Below are 12340 nucleotides of genomic sequence, written 5' to 3'. Positions count from 1 at the left end.
GTGCTAAGCCGTTGTCATAGCAACAGCAGTGCAGAAACATTTTTCTCTTCCTTTTTCTCTGTCTTTCTTTCGCTTAAAGACTCAATATGCAGCGAAAGACTTTGTAAAAGAAGAGAGTTAAGGGCAACAAGTGGGACATTTTTGAATGAGAGAAATGTTTTTTTTTTAACATTATGTCAGAGAGGAAGAATGATCAAATCGCACTCTAGAATTCACACTCATCTATATCCATTTATATCAACAGAATCTGTTGGATATAGACATATTTCCAGTGTTTGTCATGTAGGAATATACAATACATTTGTGAATAAGAGCGAAGCCCTGTGCATGAATATTGCATGGTGCTGTCTTGTCTCATGACTGGTATGATGAAGATGTCTCTACTTGTGTGTGAATGAATCAATATGTAATTGGCTTATCACCGCGTGACACTGAGAATGGATGCTTTGCAGAGAGAGACACCAGGAATGACCCACAACACACGTTTGCTGCATGGCTCCCTCCCTGTTTGTGTCTTTCTCTCGAAATAAGCTCCCGAGTCCTGAAGTGTTTATCGGTTACACACACACACACACACATATCATTAACATACACAGCACATCTTTGGCCAGCAGGCAGACTGCTCGCTTCCTGTTCCCATCAGCCTCTCTGCCTCAGTCAACAGCTATTCATTACCCGCAGGTTGATTAACAATCCATTGTCACTATCAAACTACTTCCTCCCATCTTTCTTGTCTCCCGCTTACTCATAAATGCATGAAGTTGAACAGCTTCATTTACTCTTCTTGACAGTTTCAAGGTTACATCCTGAAGGTTTGCCAGCTCACTTCTTCACTCCTCATCAATAACTATCGGTTTGGAAATGCTTTGACTCAGAGCTGGTGATATATAACGGATATGAGGAACTGAAACAATGCCAATGCTTTATAGAAAAAAATTGTGATATGTGATATAATCTCAACAAGATAATCTTAAACAGTCTGAAACAATCAGCAGGGCTGAAAGTCAGTTTGGCGTCAGAACGACATGGAACAGACATTGTGTTTTTAGTTTAATACATAAAGGACGTTGAGATCAAAAGCCAAGGCTGGATTTGCAACCAATAAATTATCAACATCCAACAATGATACAGTCAACGAAACAAACAAAAAAAAATTCAGATTGACATCAGTTCTCGCTGAGTCCAAAGACGTCCTCGCAGTGACACCATCATATTAAGCCACCTGAAACCAGCATCTATGTAATGCTGGATGACTGCTGGGATATATTTAACATATTATATATCTCTCTCTGTAAAGTTTGTATATCGTCCAACATATGTGTCCAAGCACATCTATTAAAAGGTTGATACTGGTAAACTACGCTCGCTGACGTATCCATCAGACCCCAGCACTGGTTTTACTCTGAGGAGTCAGGCTCTTATTCCATTATTGAAAATATGCAAAGTGAGGAAAAAGAGTTTGGCTGCCTCAATCTTAAAAGATGTCTTGGTTTTTCTGCCGTCATGTTTAACATAAGAGATATCCAGGCGTAGAGACATCTGCATATGAATAAAGTCAATGGAAAAGGAAATCCCAGACATTTTTCAAAATGGGGCTGGGAGACGGCAGCCTTTGGCCACAGCCCTGAAACAAATATCTAAATAAAATAGGTCTTGCTTATCAAGGTATTTACTAAGTTGCAAACACATTACTTGCCCCACATCAGACAACAGATTATATAAAAGATACAATAAAATATATGTGAATTTTAATCTGAAACCTTCACTACAGGCTTAACAAACACATATTTTCAGTGCTCTCACTGTTAAGCCTGAAGTCCACTGTGAGTCATTGTGAGTGGAAACCCCGTAAGAAGATTTTTGAAGCTCCCAGATCCATTAGACACCTCCCTCAGCTAAACATGTAATTGTGTGTGTGTGCGTCTGTCTGTTTGTGTTTTTTCACAGCACATCCTCATCGTCCAGAGGCAGCTAACAGTGTTGGAGGAGGAGCTGGAGGAGTTCCGTTTGGCTCTCAGACAGTACATGGACTGTGCCTGTGCTCAGACTGGATGTCTACAGTTAGTTCAGGCTTTTTCATTTCTATTCCTTCGGACGAGCTTTCGATTAACTATTTTGACACAAATACCTCCTAAAAAGAAATGTAAAACCACCAGAGCATTACAAGTTGAAGGCTGAACAATGTTTTGTTGTCAGACATTTTCTAATTCTAATCAAGGCCTGAATCAACAAGTCTGAGTTTGGAGTCTTGAAATGATTGAACAAGTTCACAGAGAACGGTCGATAAGATTTTTGGTTCAATAGAAGAAATCAGGACAACTGTGAGTATATGGCAATAGAAATTCTTCGTCACATGACATCATAACTGGAGACGCACAGCTGCCTTTGCCTCCCACCATGATAATTTCTGCGAGTGGATAAAAGAACATTTGCATTTTTACTCTCCAGCCAGAGATTTTAAAATATCAGCGCTGTCCCCCTTTGACGCAATGTGGCTAAATTCAGCCCCAACAGAGCAAATAGAATCACATTCATGTCACTTTGGTTTAAGACAAAGTAAAGCGGCCTGAGGCAAAACATGACATTTACAAGACTTGTCATGACCCATTCTCCAACGATACTGTGACAAGAAAACGTTTAAAACATTTTGGGTTTATGGATCTACACCGTCCGCCTCTGCGTGCACGCCACCCAGACAGAGAGGCTGTTTGGGGGCATGATGTAGCGTGCTAATTAATGGTTGCATAACTTGTGCTGTGTCTTGTTTTGCATTTGGCAGCATTGCAGTTCAGCGGCTGGCAAATGAATCACGCTTCATCCTCTATGAATTCTGGGAGCATAACAATGTGTGGAAGAAGTGAGTATTTGCTCGCACCATACATATGCACTGTGACTAATGCACCGTGGCCCATGGAAATAAACCCCACGTTCTTTTTTTGCTCAGATTGAACTTGTCTGTGCAGTGACATTGTCAGAGCTTTGATAATACTAATGAGAAAAATAAAAGCATTGTTATGTCTGAAACGATGTAGAACTAAGAGACACTCTGGGGGAGTAGAATGGATGGTGTTATTCATTCGGGATTTCTTGTTCATTTTAAATGTGTTGTTTTCTGACATTTTGATCTGTGTTCGTACTACATAATATCCAGTCTATTCCTCAGAGCTACCTTCAAAATGAAATCAATCGTTAAAAACTTTAATTTTCACAGATTTGCAGCATCTATAGCCAATATTCAATTCCACTTTTGTGCAAGTGTCAGACATGGGTACCAGAGAACATATTCACTGGTATGAATGTTCTTAGGTATCAGCTTGAATCATTTGTTATGTATTTTATATTGTTTTTATAGCCACATGATTTGACTGTATTTCTTTTTTGTGCATTTGCAAATCAAGTTACTTAGAATTTCCAGAGAATCGAAGGCAATTAAAAAAAGCAGCTATTCATATAGCATAATTCTTCACACAACGTTCGAACACAAAAGTGTCCTTTTCTTCCCTAAACAGAGGGTTGCTCCAAAACCCCACTGGCAGAAAGTACAGAGAAAAAAGACTCAAATCACTACAGACATTTTCCAGTTATGGCTCCTTGTAGGTTCAGTGAACTCCTGTCCCAAATTACAGGTGTAGGATAACAAAGAGCTGTGTTATAGATTTTGTCCCTGACCTCCCATCCCAATATTAATAGAACTGCCACATATCTTTTGTTCAGTCACCTGCAGACCAACTACAGTAAGACATTCCAGAGGGGCAATGTGGACTTCCTGGAGACTCCAGAGACCATAACCACAATGCTGGTTCCCGGTATGATCTCCTCTTCGGCTCTTGTTCACATCACACAATAACATAGATCGAATCCAGTGACAGGAAATCATATATTGATTTAATGTCACAGTCACATTAATACATCTATTATTAATATAAGCCGTGTACAGTGATGGATAATCCTTTATGTTTGTTGCGTTATGTCGGGTTTGCTCAAATTGATCCAGAATTCTATCAAGCCGCGAAGCCTTAAACCAACACGTCAGTGCATTCTGAAGGAGCGTGCCCCTCTCGGTGTTCTTCAGACTCTGTACACCTATTTTTAAGATTTTGGGAACTAATAACACCTTAGAGGCAGAGAGAAGAGGACAGAGGTATGAAAGGGGAAAAAAAAGACCTGTAGCCACTGCAGTCACCCTGAGAATTGTCAGTTGTCAGTTACTACTTCGTAAAATTTCACAGTAGTAACATCAAGCATAAGCATGAAGGACATCACATCAGAATCATTGATTTCTTTTACCTCCTGTTAAACCTTTTCTCTTCCCGAGGTCTTGTAAACATCACTTGTTTAACTTTTATCTAACAACACTGTTGTGTGGCTGCTGCTCTGACCCATAAAAACGATTTGAATGACAATCTGTAATTACCGATTTCACATTTTTCAAACAATATGCAAATAAAATCAAGTCTGGTGTTATTTTGAATTGATCAACCGGTTGACTTGATCCTTTGTCTCCTGGAGTGATTGCAGAATACAATTTCACACTTCACACTGTGCACTGACTGCATGTGAATGTCGAATATTCAATTGCATTGCCTCACATCAGGTACTCTCTTTCACCTCAGCTGAGTCAAAAATACAAGATATCTATTAGCTGCTAGATCCATATCAGCCCGATGATGTAACCAGCATAGTAAAAGATGGAAGAGCAATTAACTCACTGTGTTTTTACTTCTAAACAAGAATGTAGATGTTTTATGTTATTTGTAAGGTTTTTTCACTAGACATGGCATGTTATTGTAACTGACAGCAAGCAATCGGTTCTCAGTGATGGCCAACTATGAGGTTCTCATAGTAAAGTGAAAACACAAACAAACAGCAATGTCAGTAGTTTCAGATTGATCAAGGGTATCTTTTGAATAAAGTTAATTGGTTAACCAGTCAGTCAGTTAGGTTCTCTTTAATGCTGGGCTCACACCCAATGATTTTTCTTAGTTGCAGACTTAAAACTGAAAGTCGGACGGAAATCTTAGAGTTCTACTTTAAGATTGAAATTGTAGCTCGCTCCCGTCATCTCAGCCATTAAGCATAAGTTGGTAATCTTTGCATGCTTAGATCAGTCTTTTCCTAGTGTTGGGCATATGACAATATTAAACATGTCTTTCAGTCAACGATGTAGCACAATCAACAACCAATAGATGAGGTCCAACCAAACCAGAAAAAGGAAACTAGAAAAACAATCACCAGAGTGATATTGACATCTGAAACTGTATTTTTTGGTGGTATGGATGAACGGGAATGACAAAGGATGTTGTCTAAAAACTAGGCTTTAGATGTGAGCAGGTGTGAGATGATGATCTTTTCCAAATCTTTTCAAAGTCTTTAGATGTATGGGTGGCATTAGTCAGACAATTAGTTAGTCAGTTGATCAGTTAGTTACTGATTTTTTTCCCTTGCCTTTTCTCTGCAGCCTCATGGTGGGTCCTCAACAACAACTGAGCGTGGTAGAGCAGCCGTCCCTGGTCACCTCTAAATGGTGCAGAAAGCAAACACATCAGGAAATCCACAGCACTGCAAACACACACACACACACACACACACACACACACACATACATGCGAACACACGTGCACACACAAACAGGCCACAACATCATGGTGATAAGTATCAGTTTTATGACCTCTATGTTCCTTCATAGTGAGGTAGTAGCTGAAATAGCCCACGTGTGTGTGTTTACACTCTTCACATCCTTAAAGCAATGACCTCATTGGACATTCTGTCAATCAGACATTGCCACTGTGTTTGACGTATCATCATTTGCAGCCCGGGGTAGTTCATACTAGCTGAAGTGTGTGTGAAACAGTGTGCTGCTCAAGTGTGCTTGTGAGAGAAAGAAGTAATTGTATCAATTGTAGCAGCTCATTAAGACTCTGTTGTGTCTGTATAATAATGTGTCAATCTGAGATGAAAATCATCTGTGGGTCTAAAATAAAGCCTATATAGTTGTATATGTTTTGTGTAACTGCGATTATTGTATCACATTGAAATCACCTTCACGACTACACTTAATATTGTCTTTATACCAGTGAAATCCCTGGTATATCCCCTTTAACCCTGTATAACCCTAAAAACCTGATGATTTGAGTAGCTATTCAAGATCACTAGATGTTCAAATCTCCTGATACTCTGTGATTGAAACGGACGTATGCCAGCCCTAAACCAACACTGGTGCTGATTTTCAAAGAGAAGCTCTCCAAAGGACAGCAGATGTGCTTCCCCTCCTCCCAGTGACCACAAAGCAGTACTGCAAATGCAGTAAATTCTTCTTTCCCCTGTAGCAAAAACAGCATTTCTGATCAAATGACCTTTAAAATAAGAATATTTCCCGTGGAGCCAAGAATTTTCTCTACTTCTTCAAACCCTGAAATATTTGCTAATGAAGCACAATCATGCACATGAGCAGCTCCTGATAGGTAGCATGAGGGTTTGATTTTGTTGTTGCCATGGAAGTGAAGGGGTGGATATATTGGTCAGTATTCAAGGGTTTGGAAGTTGATGTGTTGGAAGGAGGAAAGGAAAATTACCTGGAGGAGGCAGAGTGATGGTCTGAGCGATGTTAAGGCAGACACATGGATTTTATTCTGATGCACAAATCAGACCATCAGGCCTCCAGAAGAACAAGATAGTAGTTGCTCTTGTCAGCAGCTTCATTGGACTCCTAATATATGTTGAAAAATGAGTGGATGAAAACGTCAGTTACATGTGTAGAATTGGGCTCTGCATCCCACTGACTTCAATGCCTTGCAGTATTAAAAATGAACCATAGCATGGCTTTTTCATGTCTCTTCTACTCTACATGTTTTTTTTTTTCATTTTTGCATCTTATTTAATATTCTCTTGGCTGGCACTGTGTTCCAAAACAGAAGGCCAGCTCTACTCGCAACCTGCAAGGTGTTACAAGCAACACACACACGCACACACACACACACACACAAACACACACACACACACACACTCACACACACACACACACACACACACATACTGTATATACATATATATATATATATATATATAATATAATATATAACATGTAGAGATATATATATTCAAATATATGTATGTGTGTATATATATGTATATATGTTACATATGTTTATATATATATATATATATATATATGTATGTATGTGTGTGTGTGTGTGTGTGTGTGTGTGTGTGTGTGTGTGTGTGTGTGTCTTACAGTGTATTTGATATTACATACACAAAAGAATTCTTGGGAAGTATTGTAATGAGAGGAGTATTAGATTCCCCCCATTGTGAAAAAAATCAAATATAACTGCTGCCTAGCCAACATACTCCACCCTGTCCCGAAAATTATTTCCAAACACATACAAATAACCATTATTATTTCATATGATAATATCAAATATTTATTTAGCATGGAGTACAGTGACACACAAAGGCCAAATTAACTCAGAGGCCCGGTTGACACCAAATTAAACCAATTTGAGTATTTTGTCAAATTATTTTTTATTCTCACATTTTTCTGTGGTCATATTTCAAATACTCTGGATGTAAAAGGTGGGCGGCCCAGTGATTAGCGCTTCGGTCTCACAGCACTGGTTTGATTCTGACAGAGGGTCCTGTCTGTGCGGAGTTGGCATGTTATCCCCCGTGTCTGCGTAGGTTTCCTCCTGGTTCTCCGGTTTCCTCCCACAGTCCAAAAAAATGCGGTAGGTTACTGGTAATTGGGAAAATTGCCCTGAAAGACTGATTGAGTGAATGTTATATGTTATCTTTGTATGTGTCCCTGCGATTGACTGGCAACCAGTCCAGGGTGTTCCCCACCTCTTGCTCAATGACAGCTAGGATAGACTCCAGTATCCCCCACGACCCTGAGTGCAGGATAAGCGGTACAAGATGATGGATGAATTGATTAATGTAAATGGCACACATGTACTGTGAATATAGTAGTAATTGCATGGATCTTGATCAGAGAAGAAAATATAGCATTTGGAAAGTTTTTTCTGTCTTTTTTGGATTAATAATGGAGAAAATCATCAAAGTTGAATATGAGGCAACATTTGAGCTTAAAAATACATTTTTATTCTTATTATTTATTTATTTAAATGTCTTTTTTTTTTTTGCACATAAAGTATAGTAGTATAAAACTGAGGTGTAGCTTTAGATAAAGAAATTACCAGAGAAAATTTCAGCAAGATTTACACAGTACAAGGTGTTTATTTTAGTATATCCATTTGATATTCATTTCTTTATTTTTGCCCTTACGAAACTAGCAAAGATCACACTGTACATGTGGGGGAGGTTTAGGGATTAAGTGTCATCATGCTCAAATAAGAATATAAATAACATCATTGGCTCATAAATAACATGGTTGGCTCATCTCATGTCAGATTTGCTTTCCCAGCAGGTATCAATTGTAAATATAAGAACACTTTTAAAGAGTAAATTTTTTTGTGGATTGTCTATCCTAATCTTAGGATCTACCATAGAGAGTACCAGTAATTTTTTTCAACTTTACGGTACTGAAGAAATTTCTTTCACTACATCTAAGAGGTTCAAAATCACTAAATGAATGAGTTAATGACCTTTTATGATGAATAGGGGCAATAAATGTGAAGAGTTGAATATTTCAAATCATATTGATGGCTTTTTTAATCATTAAATAAAGTTGATAGTCAAGTTTCAATTTTAATCATCACTATCTTTTATTTCACTTCCTTATACTGAAGTTGTTTCCCAGCAGTGAGAAGGTATGCCTCCAGAGCTGTGGAAAACGTATGATTCACGATGTGTGTTACACAACGATGGGCGCCTGGGAGACAGGCGTCCTTCACTGCTGTCATGTCACCCTTCATGCACGAAGCCTCCGTGGAGGACAAACAACAACAACAAGCTGAAATAAAAGGTTTTGTAGTGATGCACAGAATTTTGTATACAAGATAGGAACACAGAGGGACAGATGGTGGTAGACTTTGCAAAAAGGATGGAAATGGCTGTAGTGAACACTTTTTTCCAGAAAAGACAAGAACGTAGAGTAAATTATAAGAGCGGTCGGAGGACGCAGGTAGACAACATCTTGTATAGACAAGGTAACCTGAAAGAGTTCAGTGACTGTTGTCCTGGGAATTCAGGAAACCCAAGAAATAGCTGAATGTTACTTTTATCTTGAAGCGCATTTGTGACCGTAACCGTGTATATGTATTTATGTATAAGTACAATTGTACTGATAGATATATACAGTATATTGAATATATATAATATATATATATATATATTTTTTTTTTCTTATTTGTACTATTATTCAATGTATACAACATATGAGTTTTATGCCTGAATATATTTAATGTATTTATTTTTTCAATGTGTTTATACATTAATGTTAATATGCATGTATGTGCGTATGTATGTATGTATGTATGTATGTATGTATGTATGTATGTATGTATGTATGTATGAGTGAATATATTTTTAATTACTTATTTTATCAATTTTTACAAATTGAAGTTTTATGCCTGAATATATATAATCTACTTCATTTTGTCCAAAAAAATAACTATTTTTGTGTTTTTTTGTATGTATGTTAGTATGTATCCTTGGATGTTTTTTTTTTTTTATATTTGTAATTCTATCAATATTCTGTCTTTACAACAAGACTGTTTTATGCTAAATGTATTTACTTTATTTACTGTGCGTATGTGCGTATGTATGTATGTATGTATGTATGTATGTATGTATGTATGTACGTATGTATGTATGTGTGTATGTATGTATGTATGTATGAGTGAATATATTTTTAATTACTTATTTTATCAATTTTTACAAATTGAAGTTTTATGCCTGAATATATATAATCTACTTCATTTGGTCCAAAAAATAACTATTTTCTGTGTCTTTTTGTATGTATGTTAGTATGTATCCTTGGATATATTTTCTTTTTATATTTGTAATTCTATCAATATTCTGTCTTTACAACAAGACTGTTTATGCTAAATTTATTTACTTTATTTACTTCATTATACATTATTAACTTAATTTTTTCCAAAATGTTGTTTTTGTTATTTCAGTTATTTTTCTCAATGTTTTTATGAATGTTTGCATGCATTTATGTATTTATGTATGTATGTATGTATGAATGTATGTACGTATGTATGAAGTATTTCAAATTATTTTATTCTGCAATTTTATCAATTTTGACATAATGTGAGTCTTATGCCTGAATATAATGAATTCATATTATGTCCCAAAAATTATTTTATTATTTTCAAGGTAGGTATGTATGTTTGTATGTATGAAGGTTTGTATGTAGTTATGTATTTATTTAGGTATGATTATAAATATATGTAATTTGCAATATGTTATATATATATATATACATATATATATATATATATATATATATATATGTATATATACACACACACCACACACACATATATATATACACATATACACATACACACACATATATATATGTGGGTATGTATACACATATACATATATATATATACACACACATATCTATATGTGTGTGTATATATATATCTGTAAAAGATTTTTTTCAGTGTGTCTTTTTGTACATATATATGTGTGTGGTTCTGCGTGTATGTATGTATGCATGTATGTATGTAAGAATATGAAGGTTTGTATGTAGTTATGTATTTATTTAGGTATGATTATAAATATATGTAATTTGTAATATGTTTTATATATATATATATATATATGTATATATACACACACACACCACACACACATATATATATACACATATACACATACACACATATATATATATGTGGGTATGTATACACATATACATATATATACACACACATATCTATATGTGTGTGTATATATATATCTGTAAAAGATTTTTTTCAGTGTGTCTTTTTGTACATATGTATGTGTGTGGTTCTGCGTGTATGTATGTATGCATGTATGTATGTAAGAATATATAAAATTTTCAAAACTCTTCCTAATTCAATTTTTCAATTTCATTTTTTTATTTTTCAGTTTATTGCAAGTAAGTTTTATACCTGAATATATTCAATTCAATTCAATCTGCAGTATGAAATTTGAATATTTAGAATTTTTAATTCAATCAATCTTTGCAACAGGTGAGTTTTAGTATTAAAAATATGCTACATTCTTAATGCTGTTAAAAGTAGGAGGTTGTTTTTTTTTCTAAATATGTATGTATTTGATATGTATGTAAACCTATGGGTTCTATGCCTAGATTTATTTTGGTTTGTTTGTTTATTTTATTTTGTGTTGTCACAAATCCTGAATTTTTTTTTTTAATATGTTTATGTATGTAGGTGTGTATGTGTTTGTATGAATGTAATGCTACTTTTTTAAATGTAATAAAACTTGAAGTTTTACTCCCAAGTAAAATTAATTTATGACATTCGTCAGAAATTGCAACTTTTTATGTATGTTTTTGTATATATGTGTGTATGTTTGTACATATATATGTTTGGATTTTTTTTTTAATTAATAATGATTTTTTTATATCTAAAACAATTTTTTTTGTAACTTTATTCAATTTTTACACCCTGAGATTTTCACACCTGAAAGATTTTTTATTATTTTACTGTTTCATATGTGTGTATTTATGTTTGTATGTTCTTTATTTCTTTTGTCAAAAATGTTCAATTGACCTTTTTCATTCTGTTCATATATGTATGCATATGCATGTATGTAGGAACAATCATACATATTTTTATTTGGTTATCATATTAAATTTACAATGTAGGTTTCATGCCTGATTATATTTATTTCATTTTGTCAATAAATTCGATTTATTCTTTTCAATGTATAGATATATGTATGATTTTATATATTTTGTATTTGAACATTCTGTCAATTTTTACAACATGTGAGCTTTATACCTGAATATATTTGTCAAAAGTAATTTTTAATTTATTTAATTCAATTTAATTAAGGCTTGAAACTCACATGTTGTTTTATATATATATATATATATATACATACACACACACATTTTATATATATATATATGTATCTATGCACACACACATATATATATATGTGTGTGTATATATTCATACATACATATGTACATACATACATTCATAGAAAAAGAAAACTTCATACCTTTGACAGAATGAAACAAATTTAGCATATTGGAGCTAGAACACACCTGTTGTAAAGATTGATAAAATGAAAATATTTATTCTCATTCATACATACATACATACAGACCAACATACATATACATACATGCATATGTATGTAGATACATAGACAAATTTAAATATATGTCCATCATTTTGACAAAATGAATTAAGAATAAAAACCAGGA

At 34.7% G+C, this 12340-nt stretch overlaps 1 protein-coding gene across 1 annotated transcript in view; it reads left to right on the top strand.

The window, feature by feature from the left end:
- The window catches only part of necab1 (N-terminal EF-hand calcium binding protein 1), a 30501-nt gene extending 24505 nt beyond the window's left edge, over positions 1-5996 (top strand). The window contains exons 10-13 of the mRNA XM_086177673.1: positions 1948-2060; positions 2780-2857; positions 3715-3806; positions 5459-5996. Of these exons, the coding sequence (XP_086033799.1) occupies positions 1948-2060; positions 2780-2857; positions 3715-3806; positions 5459-5487 (312 nt within the window). The 3' untranslated portion in view covers positions 5488-5996. The remainder of the gene's footprint in view (positions 1-1947; positions 2061-2779; positions 2858-3714; positions 3807-5458) is intronic.
- Positions 5997-12340: the final 6344 nt, after the last annotated feature.

The sequence above is a fragment of the Fistularia commersonii genome, chromosome 30 (assembly GCF_037954325.1).
Source record: "Fistularia commersonii isolate RoL2024-O1a breed Wild chromosome 30, RoL_Fcom_v1.0, whole genome shotgun sequence".
In the NCBI taxonomy this organism is placed as follows: domain Eukaryota; kingdom Metazoa; phylum Chordata; class Actinopteri; order Syngnathiformes; family Fistulariidae; genus Fistularia; species Fistularia commersonii.
Note: the sequence above shows the minus strand (reverse complement) of the source record. Positions and strands in the feature narration are given on the sequence as shown.